This window comes from Carcharhinus amblyrhynchos, chromosome 28 (assembly GCF_965287045.1).
Source record: "Carcharhinus amblyrhynchos chromosome 28, sCarAmb.v2.hapA, whole genome shotgun sequence".
Lineage (NCBI taxonomy): Eukaryota > Metazoa > Chordata > Chondrichthyes > Carcharhiniformes > Carcharhinidae > Carcharhinus > Carcharhinus amblyrhynchos.
The window spans coordinates 22,215,135-22,230,787 of record NC_137351.1 but is presented as its reverse complement, the minus strand read 5'-3'; the positions used below and the strand labels follow the sequence as shown (position 1 = coordinate 22,230,787).

Here is a 15,653-nt window from a genome sequence, read left to right as displayed (position 1 = left end):
AAAGGAACAGATAGAGAGAAACTATTTCCACTGTTAAAGAGTCTAGGGTTACTGCGCATAATCTTACCAATTACAGCACTTATCTTTAGGGTTGCACAGTAGCACAGTGGTTAGCACTGCTGCCTCCCAGCACCAGGGACCTGGGTTCAGTTCTGGCCTCGGGTCACCATCTGTGTGAGGTTTGCATATTCTCCCTGTATCTGCGTGGGTTTCCTCCGGGTGCTCCAGTTTCTTCCCACAATCCAAAGATGTGTGGGTTAAGTCAATTGGCCATGCTAAATTGATCCTAGTGTCAGGGGGATTAGCAGTCTAAATATATGGGGTTATGGGAATAGGGCTTGGATGGAATTGTGGCTGGTGCAGCCTCAATGGGCTGAATGGCCTCCTTCTGCACTGTAGGGGTTCTATGAAATCTTCCCACAAGAGGTGGCAGAAGTTTGGAACTCTTTTCCACAACTGATGATTGTTAAATTTAAAACTTAGATTTGTTAACTTAAGGCATTCAGACATGTTGAGGGGGGAGCAAAGGTTACAAGTTAGCCATGACCTCACCTCAATGGCAGAACAGGGTGGAGGGGCTAAAAGGCCCACTCCTGTTCTTATGTTCTATGACTGCAGTTAATAACGGAGCTGCGTCAAGTGTTAAAACACTGGTGATGTTAAATGCTGGGTATTCAAAATCCCTGAGGAGCAACTTGGAATGCTGGTTGCTGACTGTTTTTTTGTCATTTGTATAATGTGAGGAAAGAAATGAGGACCATAGAGTCAGAGTTCTACATCACTGAAACTGGCCCTTCAGCCCATTGAGTCTGTGCTGGCCATCATGCACCTATTCTAATCCCAGTCACTCACTGTAACCATCTAACAAATATGTGTTAACACGTCGTACTAACCCCTCTTCGACCTTGGGACAAATAGAGTCATAGAATCCCACAGTGCAGAAAGAGACCATTCAGCCCATCAGGCCTTCACCAACCACAATCCCACCCAGGCCCTATCCCCATTTCCCTACATATTTACCCACTCAACCCTCTAACCTATGCATCCCAGGACACTAAGGGGCAATTTAGAATAGCCAATCAACCTAACCCGCACATAAAGATATGGGAGGAAAGCATAGCATCCGGAGGAAACCCACACAGACATAGGGAGAATGTGCGAACTCCACACAGACAGTGACCCGAGCCAGGAATCAAACCCAGGTCCCTGGAGCTGTGAAGCAGCAGTGCTAACCACTGTGCTACCGTACCACCTCAATGACCTCCTCCTGCTCCTATCTCCTATGTTACTATATATGCTTCTATGTTTGAGCCCAGTCTCTCTTCAAATGAACTCTATCCAGAAGGTGCTATGGGCCTGTTTTGGCATCAACCAATCTGTTGCCAGCATTCCTGTTAAGCTTTATCTTCTCCAACCATGATCTCCCAAATAGAACTGGAAAATTACCACATGGAGAGAGAACTTTGCTGTTTGTCCACTCAACTTTATGTTGACCATGGTGTAACCTTTTACGTATGCGCAATCTCTTTCATGTATGTCCTAAAATCACAATAGCTGGTTTTAAAGGAAGATGCTTCAGCTTTTGTTGATACGTAGTCTCAGGATTAAAGATATAGCAGCACCTGCATCAGCCTCCATCCTAATAGACTGTCCACTTAACTTTGGAATCACCCAGAATGTGTGATTCACCCTTTTGGATAAGACATTCAGTTGAAGCTCTTAATCATTTTTCTGGACATTCTCCTCTTCACATTCTTTTCTTCCATGTTGTAAATTATTTTTTGTAGAATGCAGCTTCTTCTTCTGAATATTCTTCCTTGAAAGCCAATCTAACCCAATAAGTTTTTGCAATGTGAACCATTTTAGACAATTTTTGCATTGACAGCCTTGCTCCAGCATTCACTCACTGAATGGCCTGGTTTGGCACATCTGTGATGTGTTTGTTGCTATTTTGACTGCTTATGGGCAGTTCCCAACTTGTGGACCTTCATGCCCACACCAAATTGTGAAGCCTATTTAACAGCCAGTACCATTGGCACTGTGATTTCTACTGCTGCCTTTAAAGTCAAGGCACGTTCGGTAAGCAATCATCTTTGGATAGCCTCATTTTGGAGACCACAGACCAGACAATCTCAAAGAGTATCTTCAAAAGACTCACCAAATTAACAATGTTGTGCCAGTCTTTATGAAGTTGCCACAAACTATCGCCTTCTATCTGATTCCTTCCATGGAACCTGAACCATTCCACAATGATCAATGGTTTTGGGGAATAATGCTCTTCAAAGATCTTTGTCAAGTTTTGGTTCCTGGCTTTGTGAGATGACCCAAACTCCGGAGCAAACTGAAGGATTTACTTCCAATTGTGCTGAGTAAACCTGGCACGAGCATTTGCAATTTTATTTCTTGTACTGAAAATGCTCGGCACTCTATGATTTATTTTCTTCATTAAGAGGACCCATCATTTCTCTTAAAGGTACTAGCAAGCAAACTTTATTTATTAATCACAAGTAAGGCTTACATTAACACTGCAATGAAGTTACTGTGAAATTCCCCCTAGAGAAATTCCCACAACTCGTATTTTTTTTACATATTGTCTTCCCAGTAATCCTGTTTTTACCTTGGAGAATGTAGACTTGAATTTTTTTTTCAAAAGGCCCCAGCCTTGTAGCAAAGCATCCCTTCTTTTTAAATATACCAGATACTGCCTGGAGTACCATCTTCCTTTGATCAGAAAAACCCTCTCTTTTAAAGCCACACAGATTTTCCATCCTTTTTCAAACACTGTGCCACCATGGGCAGCAGGGTAGCACAGTGGTTAGCACTGTTGCCTCACAGCTCCAGGGACCTGGGTTCAATTCCAGACTTGGATCACTGTCCTTGTAGAGTTTTCACATTCTCCCTGTGTCTGTGTGCGTTTCCTCTGGGTGCTCTCGTTTCCTCCCACATAACAAAGATGTGCAGGTTAGGTGGATTGGCTATGCTAAATTGCCCCTTAGTGTCCTAGGATGTGTATGTTTGAGAGATTAGCAGGGTTTTTGGGGATAGGGCCTGGGTGGGATTGTTGTTGGTGCAGACTCAATGGGCCAGTGGCCTCCTTCTGCACTATAGGGATTCTATGGTAACTGTGTAGTAAGTCTCCCACTCTGCCACTAAACACTGCAACACATGCACAGACCATGCAGCTTAGAGGAGTCTACATGATTATTTTTCCCTGGCAAGAAATGGAACATGTTTTATTCCTTTTTCTTCTTGCTTGGCCTTCCCTTCACTGGTACCTCAATCTTTAATCCTGCTATTAATGTTTCCCCATCTTCTAATATTCAAAATATGAGGAACCAAGAAGTTTTGTTTTAAAACTTAGGATCTTTTCTCGATGCTTGTCGCCAATTTTCTTTTTGAAATGTCCTAACTATGTTAGAAGTTGTGTGTTTTTAAACAAACATAAAAAGATGTGGCTTGCTAATATAGATTCAAAATAATAACAGCAAGTTTATTACAGAAATTGTTGCCTGTACAGAGTAGAAAAGGAATTAAAGCAGGAATCCATAAAACAACCGAGTGGCAGCTAATCATGCCACTGGCTCTTCAAGCAATCATACAACCGCTTAATATATAACACGCCCTAAAAAGCAGTTTTCAACTTTTCAAGAATTATCTCCTTCCCTGCCCACCGCACCTCCACCAATTGCAGTATAAAGATTCACATTAAATGTGCGAAGATCTGGGCACTGCTTTGATCTCGGAAGGTCAGATAACACCTGTATTGCCTGGAAGAAACACTGGCTCTTTCAAATTCCTGCTACAATTAGGAACATAGGAATGAAGAGCAGAATAGGAAATTCAGCCCTTTGAGCCTGCTCTGCCATTCAATCAAATCATGGCTGATCTCTCCCTTGTCTCAAATCCACCTCCCCGCCTGTCCCCAACTCATTCCTGCACCAAATTGTGAAGCTTATTGAACAACCAGTACCATTGATACTGATTTCTACTGCTGTCTGTAAAGTCAAAGCATGTTCAGTAAGCAATCTTCTTGGGATAGCCTCATATCACTTTATCCTTTTTTATATTAGAAATATGTCTCCTTCTTGAAACTATTCAATGATTCAGACTCCACCACACTATGGGGGGAGTGAGATCCACAAATTCACCACCCCTCCTTCTCATCTCAGTTTTAAGTCTACCCCACCTCTCAACCTCTACTTGTGATCTCTTGTTCTAGTTTGCCCCATAAGAGGAAATATATTGTCTACATTTACTTCATCAATCCCTTTTCAAATTTTGTGTACATTAATCAGATCCCCTCTTACCCTTCGCAACTCCAAGCACAAGCCCAAACTGTTTAATGTCTTCTCATATATGTCAACCCCTTCATCCCTGGAATCAGTCTGGTGAACCTCCTCTGAACTGCCTCCAATGCCACTACATCCTTCCTCAAACAAAGGAGACCAAAACTAGACACAATACTCTAAGTATGGTCTCATCAACACCTTGTACAATTGCAACAACATTTCCCTACTTTTATACTCCAATCCTTTGGCAATAACACCAACATCCCATTTGCCTTTAATTTTATTACATGCTGCACCTGCATACCAACTTTCTGTAATTCATGAACAAAATCACACAGATCCCTCTGCCCAGACATATTTTGAATCTGCTTTCCATTTAGATTATAATTTGCCTTTCTAATTTTTCTGCCAAAATGGATAACCTCACACTTATCTGTCTTAAACTCCATCTGTCAAATTTTGGCCCCATTCTCCTAACCTATCTTACATCTGTCTGTAAAATCTTTATATCCTCTTCATTGCCTGCTTTCCCCACCTGTTTCTGTACACGGTGCTCCAGCATCATTTTGTAGTCTCAGAAGTATATTGAGTGAGCCAAATTAAAGCCGTCAATCTATTCATGAATCTGAATAGTAAATGGAGCTGTATTAAGTACTTCACGATCAGAAACAAGAGTGGGGAAAAGTCTCAGGATAATATGGTGCGCTACAAGTCATAGTTTCTTCCACCTAAGTTTGGTGGGACCTGTGCATCGTAAACCTGGCTTGACCTGGGAAGTGCCGTTGTAATGTTACAAATCTCTGAGAGATTCCAGGACAGTATCCAGTGACAGGAAATGAGCATCTTCTGACAATGATCGGGACAACTATTTCCATTAGTTAGAGAGGGAACACATTAAGTGGACAAATTGTCCAGATAAATTGCATCAGGATTCACCAATGACACTGGCATGTATAATCTTTCAATTAATTCTCGCTGTGAGCTGGCGGAACGAAAACACTATTGAAATATCGCGCTGCTAGTTATGTCAGAAGAGAAAAACGCTCCAGTAATTTCCCAATAGTTTCAAAAATAACCGGTCAACAGAAACATTTTGAAACAAACATTTCCAGTAATTTAATTGAATCTATTTACAAATTGACTAAATTGAAATGTTGTTGTTCTGGACCTTTGCTGATCTGATTATCTGAAAGTGGAGTTCTACTTGGCCAAACACGATTATCCATAAGTCGCAATTGAGGATTATGGGCATTAGGTTGTCAAATGTGCAACTAGTGCTGGAGTAGTAATTGATTCGACTACATCAGTTAGCACATCAATATACAAGGTTTGAGCAAGAACAGCTAATGACTGGAAGAAAAACATGATAAGAGTAGCTATTCACCCTGTGAATATATAATTCACTCGCAACCGGGGGCGGTCATTGTATCGTACAATTGTAGTAGTACAAGTTTATTTATTAGTGTCACATGTAGGCTTACATTAATACCACAATGAAGTTACTGTAACAATCCCCTAGTCGCCACACTCCAATGCCTGTTGGGGTACACTGAGGAAGAATTTAGCATGTCCAATGTATCTGACAGTCTTTTAGAGGAAACTGGAGCATCTGGTGGAAACCCACGCAGACATGGGGAGACTCTGCACAGACAGACAGTGAGCCAAATCAGGAATCGAACCCAGATTCCTGATTCTGTGGGACAGCAGTGCTAACCACTGTGCCGCACGAGAGGCGATGTGAAGCCAGGTATTCCCCCTTTCTGTATGTCAATATCACCATTTCAAGCCACATACAAACCAGGACAGAACCATGGAGGGGATTTTATTTTATTAGAAAGGATATTCTGACAGTATTTTCAGAACAAGACTTTTCTTTAAAACAGCTCTGTAAACAGATACATTGAGAAAAATACAATAATTTGTATCAAATCTAATTACATCTACATTCCAGAATCTTTTTAATGCAGTGGAAACAATTTAGTATTTGTGAAATTCCAAACTGCAGCACACATTGATTGGTCACACTGATTCAGATTCCTCTGCCCCATTTACTAAAGTGCTCGCTGACCTTCATTTCAGCAACTCAACATGTACCAAATCAACTCCAAAACCTCAGCAGATAAAATGTTCACCTTTTTTTAATTTAAAAAAAAACAAGGGAAACAAATGTTTTCATCAAATAAGAGGAGTTCATTCAATAAACTCCACCTGGAATCTCATTTTTCAATCAAGTATTTGGCAGGTTTTAATCAATTTGGCATCTCTCCAGTGTAAAAAAAAACTTGGCAATGCACCGGTAGTAGTTTCGGCACATACCTGTAACGAGGTTAAACTATTTTTTAAAAAAGATAAGGAAACCTAGTGCACTATTTTTGACCTACGCAGGTTTTGCTCTAATCACAAGCACCAGAAACGAGCGCCGAAACAATGACTCCGACACCAAGTGAGAAGGTTTGATTTTCAGAAGAAGCCCCAGGGAAAGTGGTGGGGGGGGCGGGTAAAGGAAAAGGAGAGACTATAAACCTATGATGTACCATAAAGACCCAGGTAAAACGTGGGCTGTGTAAGCAAAGATTGTGCATTGGGCAGTTGATTAGATTGTGACTGTTAATTCTCACCACTGTGGGTTCCATATTGTGGTCATTCATTTTATGAAGTGCAATGGCTTATCTGTCACTCATATTTGCATGACCCTCCACCAACCCATAATAAAACTACTGCCAGCACTCAAGTCCACCCTGACTTCCTGTCAAAACAGAAGAGTACAGAGAGTAGTTCACACAAGGCATCTGCAACCTCTTGCATTTTTCTTTCTAGACGGCTGGCAAATAAGTCGTTACTCCATTTTGTTCTCATTATACCAAAATATCAGTTTTGCAGGGCGGAGGGAGGGCAGCATGCATTTGCTTTAAGAAAAATAATAAGTGTTGAGCTCAATTATTAACAAGAGGTTTCCTCCACAGGTCAATCTAGCAAGCACATTTGTTTTTGTCTGGGTCGTCTGCATTTAGGTGCTCGGTGGAGCTGTGGCCATTGGACCTTACAACCCCTTCAGGTATCCAAGATTTGTCCACACACCGTTCCATGCGCTTCATGATGAGCTCCAACAGAGTTTCCACCGCCTTGTTCACATTGGATGCGGTTGCCGCACTGGTTTCAAAATAGGGTAGCCTGTGGAGAAAGCAACTAAATATAAATGAAAAGACACAAGACTACAATATACTAAATTAATGGATGCAGGGCAGTAACTAATTGCAAATATTCTGACACTGAACACTTATGGCACTTAACCACATCAATTCACCCACACTGCTGTTAAAAGTTTTTAAAATTTATTTATCATGAGTAGGCTTACATTAACACTGCAATGGAGTTGCTGTGAAAATCCCCTAGCTGCCACATTCCGCCTTTCAGCTTTAATGTTGCATTTCACCCATTTCAGCTTTATGGTGGCACAGTGGTTAACACCTGCTGCTTCACAGCACCGGGGACCCAGATTCGATTCCCAGCTTGGGTCATTGTCTGGGTGGAGTTTGCACATTCTCCCTGTATCTGTGTGGGTTTCCTCCCACAGTCCAAAGGTGTGTGGGTTAGGTGGATTGACCATGCTGTATTGCCTCTTAGTGTTAGAGGGACTAGCTAGGGTAAATGCGTGGGGTTAAGGGGATAGAGCCTGGGTGGGATTGTGATCAGTGCTGACTCGATGGGCCGAATGACCTCCTTCTGCACTGTCAGATTCAATGTTGTTTAACTGCATCAGGACATTAATGCACCCTTGTGCTGCTATCATTCTGAAGGACATTAAACTCATTAACTACTCAAGATAATGCAAGGTTAGTTCAGACTCAAAATCATGAATGACTGTGACAAAAGCACGATTGCTGTCCTAGAATTCTGACTGCTTCATTGTTGAGTTTTTCTCAAGGCAGAGTTAGACAGATTTTTGATCACTTGGAGAATAAAAGGATGTGGGGAACAAGCGGAAAATGGAGTGGAGGCGGATGATCAGCCATGAACATATGGAATCGTGGAGTCAGTTCCGATTGGACGACCCCTACTCCAACTGTGTTCTTAAAAAGAAGGTTGATCATGAATCCTGAGGCAGCCTATCTCGGTCACAGCTTAAAGCTCAGCCCATATTAGATGTTGTCTGCTTGTGCACACTATCCTTTATACAGTGAATATGAGTAACTGCACTGAGGGACAGCTCACTTTTAACCACTTCAATAATTACAATTGACTGCATTTTGCAATCTGTAAATCTACTTCTGACTGTTTGTGCACTTGCTTGGGGAACTCAGAGGCTGCTTGCAATGGTTGGCAGTCCCTAGAACACATAGCCTTTTGCAATGGGCTTAATAGCCTCCTTAACAGCCAAACATTTCATGCATGCACGGTTATATTTCATTAATGCATCACCACTGATCGACAAAATGTAATCTCAAACCAGCAATGAAAATAAATTGAACCATTCAACTACAGAACACATGCACAAGGCACAATTCTGGGTCACAAAGTAGTTCACAATATCACGCATTTCCAATGGAAGGCGATCAGGACGAGATATTCAAATCAGGAAGGAATCATTAGACCCTTCTGCTGGCTCAGTGACAAACCCAACTCATTCCCCAGATGTGCGGCAGTTTTAAGTTCCTCATTCCAAACGTGCTGAAGTGAAGTCTCCTTTGAAACGAGACTTCAAAAACAGGCCCTCATTACAGATTTTACAGCCCTGACATTGTCATTTTGTAAAAAGCATACATTCCTAATGCAATCGGATACTTGAATAGTACAACACAATCCAATTCAGCCCTCGCCTCCGTCTCCTAAGAGATTATGGCTGCTGTATTTATTGGAATAAAGAAAAAAAATTTCTTCCTGAATCCTGTGACATGTAATATTATTTGGGTGAACACGGTGCAATCGAACACAGGCCTTATGTTGTGGTTCATCTCACTCCTCTCCTCTTTCTATTTACTCTTCCACAATTCTTGATTAAAATTCACATCAGTCCCACCTCCTACAAAATAATTTATATCACACTAATTCTGCAAATACATCCTTGGCTCATTGATGTGTGAAGCCAGGCAAAACCTCGCATTCAATAGGCACTCATTAAATGGAAAGAGGAGGATTTGAAAATAGTAGCCCGATCGCCTTCCAATTTATCCATTGTAGCAATGCTTCTTGTAGACCAATAACATTCCCCATCAAAATCAGCAACCTACTTTTCTTTGGGGTTGGGGTTTTGCTATCACCATCTTATGTTGGGTAAATGTGGCAAATCTATTTAAAAAGCAAATACAATGGTGGCACAGCAGTTAGCACTGCTGCCTCACAGCATCAGGGACCCGGGTTCAATTCCGGCCTTGGGTGACTGTGGAGTTTGTACGTTAGAGTCACAGAATCACTGCAGTGAAGGAGGAGTCCATTCAGCCCATCCAGCCTGCACCGACAACAATCCCACCCAGCTCCTATTTATCTTGTGAGTGCCCATGACAGTGAGGGGCAATTTAACATGGCCAATCAACCTAACAGGCACATCTTTGGAGCTTGGGAGGAAACCCAGGCAGACCCGAGGCAGGAATCGAACCCGAGTCCCTGGCAGCAAGCTAACCTTTGTGTCACTGTGCTGCCCACACGACACGTCTGCATGGGTTTCCTCCCACAGCCCAAAGATGTGCAGGTTAAACGGATTGGCTCTGCTCAGTTGCTCTTTAATGTCCCAAGTGGTGTAGGTTAAATGGATTAGTCATGGTAAATGGGGATGGGGATGTGATTGCTGTCAGATGGGCTGAATGGCCTCCTCCTGCACTGTAAGGATTCTATGATTCTATTCTACAACAATGCAGGACTGCGCAGGCAAAACCATGGGGTGATACCAAGGTAAGAAGGTCAAACTATTATTAGACTTCAAATTCCAGGCTCTTAATTAAAAATCCTGTGGTTGGATTTGAACCCAGGTCCCCAGATTACTGGTCCAGCAACAATAGGGGCATTTGACTAAAAGGTGAAGGAAATCAATCCTCATATGCAAAATTGTATATAATGGGGAATCACAAAGATAAAGAGGCTGGTGTTTAGAATCTATTCCACCGCCTCCACAAAGGATTTATTTTCAAATTCAAATACAGCCATCAACCACGGTGAGATTTGAAATTCCAGAGCATTGATCTAGGTTTGTGGACTACCAGTTCAGTAACCCATATACCACTAGGTCACGACTTTTTTCATGTAAAATCTGAGCACTGATAAGGTGCCAAAAACACTGAAGTAATAAGTACTATTACTTAGCACAAGCAAATTTAACATTCCAATGAAGAATGCAAAAATACATTTCAGTGCATCAAAAATCCTGAAAGAACCTAATTTGTGATCGATAATACAAAGGTATTGGCTAACATTTACAAAATGAGTAGCCATACTAAGATAGACTGACATCTTAGTTAGTTGCCTCGCGTGCAATTTGTTAGTTGGCATAACCAACACATATTTGTTGGTTAGGTTGGCACAGTGACAAGCACTGCTGCCTCACAGCACCAGGCTTGGGTCACTGCCTGTGTGGAGTTCGCATGTTCTCCCCATGTCTGTGTGGTTTCCTCTGGGTACTCCAGTTTCCTTCCACACTCCAAAGACGTGCTGGTTAGGTGTATTAACTATGCTCAATTCTCCCTCAGTGAACCCAAACAGGCACTGGAGTGTGGTGACTAGGGGATTTTCACAGTAACTCAACCCTTTCATCCCTGGAATCAAGTCTTATCTTTCATGCAGCGCTATAATCATTTGTTTGGTTCTGTCAGGGCTACTTAACTCTAGATTTCATTATAGCCTTGGTCAAACAGCTGAATTCCAGAGGTGAGCGAAGTGTGACTGTCCTTGATATGAAATCACATTCATGTATTTGAATGTGGCCCAATGGAACTCAAGCAAAATTGAAGACAATGGGAATCGGGGTGGGAGATGGGGAACTACTCTGCTTTAGAATCGTATCTAGTTCAAAGGAAGTTGGCTGTCGGAGGCCAATTAGCCAATAATCTCTGCCCCAGGATATCACTGTGTGAAGTTGTATGAATGAAGTAGTGGCATGATGGGAAAATTGGTCAAGTATTTGGTACCAGATAAGGAAAGCTGACCAAGCTATTCCTAAATGCCTGACCCTTGTAAGACTTAATAAGACTGACTCCGCATAACCTAGAGCTGTACAAGAAAGACAAGGTCAGGGATGAAGGAGTCACTGACCTTCTTCTGTTCTATCAAAGGACAAGATAAAGGTATGACTGATGAGACAAAGAGTTCTAGGAGGTCAGCAGGTTGTACCATGATTTATGACATTGCTTATGACGCTATTACTGATCGAATTCCTGAATAAGCTCTGGTCACGCAAACTGATAATGATTATGTATAAATACTGAACTGATTCTTTACGTAAGCATGGACTTGAGAAGGAATTAGCAAGTTGTAACGACGGCTCTCCAAACTCAAGTTTTTGCCAATACTGCATGCAGTCTTTCGGAAATAAAGACAAGTTATTTCGTCAGAACGAACTTTGTTGAGTCTTTATACCACAGTCAAGAGGCAGGAAAATTTCCACTTCAACAACTGTAGCAAGTCCTCAGAGAATCTCCTCTGCCCAACAACCATCAGCTGTTTAGAATCACAGAATCCCTCCAGTACAGAAGGAGGCCATTCATCGTGCCCGCACCGACAACAATCCCACCCAGGCCCTATCCCCATAACCCCACATTTTTACCCCACTAATCCCCCTGACACTAATGCACAATTTAGCATGGCCAATCCACCTAACTCGCACATCTTTGGACTGTGGAAAGAAACCAGAGCATCCAGCGGAAACCCACATAGATACAAGGAGAATGTGCAAACTCCACACAAACCCAAGCTGAGATTGAATCCAGGCTTATGTTAACACTGAAATGAAGACACTATGAAAATCCCCTAGTCACCACACTCTGGTGACTGTTCAGGTACAGTGAGGGAGAATTTAGCATGGCCAGTGCGCCTAACCAGCTCATCTTTCGGTCTGTGGGAGGAAACTGGAGCACCTGGAAGAAACCCATGCAGACACAGGGAGAACCTGCAGACTCTGCACAGACAGTGACCCCAAGCTGGGAATCATACCTGGGTCCCTGGCCCTACGAGGCAGCAATGCTAACCATCGCGTGTTAATATATATGATGGGAGAAGGAAGGAAAGGAAAAGAACACTCCTCTTGTAGAGACTCCATTATATAAAAGCCATTTTTAAAATATCCATTGTTGTGCAAAAACATGGGGACTGTATGTCTGAATAATGTCTTGATGAGTGACCAGTGACCGAAATGTTGAATAGTCAGCAGGAAGGAGTCTGGAAGCCTCGCTCATTAGGTGGAATTTTCCAGTTCCGTCTGCCCAGAGACCAAAATTCCCAACCACAGCCAACGAACCTTTTAATGCTGTTATGTTTCCATCCCATCCATGATGATTTATGCGGGGAGCAGCATCAGAAAATGTACCCCATTGTATTTATGCAACAGCGCAAGTCACTGGACTAGTATTCCAGAGACCCAGGGTAGATCCACCACAGCAGACGGTGAACATTGAATTGAATAAAACCCTGGAATTAAAAGTCTAATGATGGCCATGAAACCATTGTCGATGGTTGTAAAAACCCATCTGGCTCACTAATGATGTCCTTTTGGGACGAAAATTGGCCGACCTTAATTGGTCTGACCTACATGTGACACCGGGTGCTCCGGTTTCCTCCCACAGTCCAAAGATGAGAGAGTTAGGTGGATTGGCCGTGCTAAATTGTCCACTCTTAAATGCCCTTTCAACGGCAATTAGAGACAGGCAATAAATACTGGCCACTGTAAAAAGAAAATAAAGAAAGGTCCTCGTCACCGGTCTCCATCTGAAAATTCTAATAATAGAGTACTGTTCACTGCCCCAGTGCACAAGATTCTTTTTGATTGGGGGCTTGTAGCTAAATCCATGTCCATCAACAGTAGAACTCTGAATGCTTGAAAATACTTCAAAAAACTTCAAAAAAATGTTTTTAACAGCACTATGAATAAAAATGCTTAAACTCTGTCTTGTTGGAGATGGTCACTGCCCGATAGTTAAGTGCCAGCATGGCAGCTGTGGAAGTTAAATTCAATTAATTAATCCAGAATTGAAAGCTAGTCTCTAGAATTATGACCATGAAACTATAATTGATTGTCTCGTAAAAACCCATCTGGTGACTTTTGCGCCACACATCAGTCCTGCGTGCTGTCCCAGTCTCACTACATGTGGCACAGACTACTTCAGTATCCGAGGACTGCGAATGGTACTGCGCAATCATCAGTTAATATCCCCGCTTCGGATAATACGATGGAGGAAGGATGAGGATGAAGGGGCGACACGGTGGCACAGTGGTTAGCTTTGCTGCCTCACAGCAAATGTACTTGTGACACTAATAAATAAACTTAACCAACTCCCAACAACAGTTGTTGCCATAATGAGAATGGAAGCCTTTAGCAAGGTGATCCTCCTTCCATCCCCCTCTGTGGGAATGTGGAGACTCTGCTTGTTGTCATGGCCCAGCATGTCTCATCAGTTCAGTGCAGTTCACCACCATTCTACCATGCTTCCCTCCAACTTACTGCACCACAACGCTCACGTAACCATCTCCCCTTCTCCATTCTGCCCACTTCAAACATACACTTGCTTGATAATTATTGCAGTAATGCTAAAGGTTTCAGGTAATCCTTCAACCAATACAATCATTCATCTCCCCCTCCAACCCACGACTATGCAGGGTCAGTACAGAAAAAACCCATTGGCTGGTTTGGCATGGTGGAGATGCATGGAGAAGGGACAAACCCCAAAAGCTTGTGGGTTTACTATCAAATAAACTTGTTAGACTTCATCCCGGTGTTGTGAGACTTCTTACTTGGCATGGTGGCACAGCGGTTAGCACTGCTGCCTCTCACCTCGAGGGACCCAGGTTCGATTCTGGCATTGGGTGACTGTGTGGAGACTGCACATTCTCCCTGCGTCTGCATGGGTTTCTTCCGGGTGGCTCCAGTTTCATCCCACAGTCCAGACACGTGCAGGTTAGATGGATTGACTGTGCCAAATTGCCCCTTAGTGTCCCAAGGTGTTTAGGTTAGGTGCATTAGCCATGGGAAACGTGTGTGGGTTACGGGGATAGGGCGGGGAGAGGCCTGTGTAAGATATTCTGTCAGAGAATTGATGCAGACTTGATGGGCCTCTTCTGCACTGTGGGGATTCTATGATTCTAGAACAAAGTACAGCATCCACAACTGAATGCATTATGGTGAAAACAGACTTCACTAATCACAGAAAAAAGATGCCCATTTGCAAAATTTTAGCAATGAATGCAGACATCCGATAAATTGAATTCTTTTGGAAGATGTTAGAATAGACATCATATCCAGAGACCCAGGCTAATGCTCTGGGGACAGGGGCTCAAATCCCACCAAGGCAGCTGTGGAAGTTAAAAGTCAAAGAAGAAATCTGGAACCACTGATTGCTGTAAAAACCTACCTGGCTCACTAGTGACCGTTGGGGAAGGAAATCTGCCATCCTTACCTGGTCTGGCCTACATTTGACTTCAGACCTACAGCATAGAAGATCATATCATAAAACCCATACAGTACTGAAGGAGGCTTTTTGACCCATCGAGTGTGCACTGACCACAACCCCACCCAGGCCCTATTCCCATAGCCCTCATTTACCCTGCTAACCTCCCGACACTAGGGTCAATTTAGCACGGCCAATCAACCTAAGCCGCACATCTTTGGAGTTTGGGAGGAAACCGGAGCACCCGGAGGATACGGGGAGAAGGTGCAGACTCCATACAGACAGTGACCCAAGACAAGAATTGGACCTGGGTTCCTGGCACTGTGAGGCAGCACTGCTAATCACTGCACCACTGTGCCATCCTGCAATGTGGCTGACTCTTAAATGCCCTCTGAAATGGCCTAGCAAGCCATTCAGTTCAAGGGCAATAAGGGATGGGCAACAAAAACTGGCCTTGCCAACGATGCCCGCATCCTGTGAAAGTTTACTTTTAAAAATAGAGGTCTAAAAAGCAATTGTACGCATGGTCAACAATGCAGAGGGAGATTCTAGACCCTAAAGGAAAATGCAAGCAGAGCATTCAATTCAATTCTGCTATTCTCAAACAGTTAATAAAAAGGTAATTCATCCGAGAAAGAGGACAGGACAGTAGAGATTGATTTTTCAAAGTCAAAACAGCGGAATATTCACACTGCAGTAACATTTCAGATATTCTATTGAAGAAATCACACATTCAATACTCGCTCAGGATATAGATCACCTTCCTTTCAAATACAAATCA

General features: G+C 42.8%; 1 protein-coding gene across 8 annotated transcripts in view; it reads right to left on the bottom strand.

The window, feature by feature from the left end:
• Positions 1-6,100: 6,100 nt before the first annotated feature.
• Positions 6,101-15,653, bottom strand: part of rab27a (RAB27A, member RAS oncogene family) — a 127,330-nt gene continuing 117,777 nt past the window's right edge. For all 8 annotated transcript variants that reach the window (XM_080214027.1, XM_080214028.1, XM_080214030.1 and 5 more), the window contains one exon: positions 6,101-7,460. In XM_080214027.1, coding sequence (XP_080070153.1) covers positions 7,259-7,460 — 202 coding nt within the window. In that variant the 3' untranslated portion in view covers positions 6,101-7,258. The remainder of the gene's footprint in view (positions 7,461-15,653) is intronic.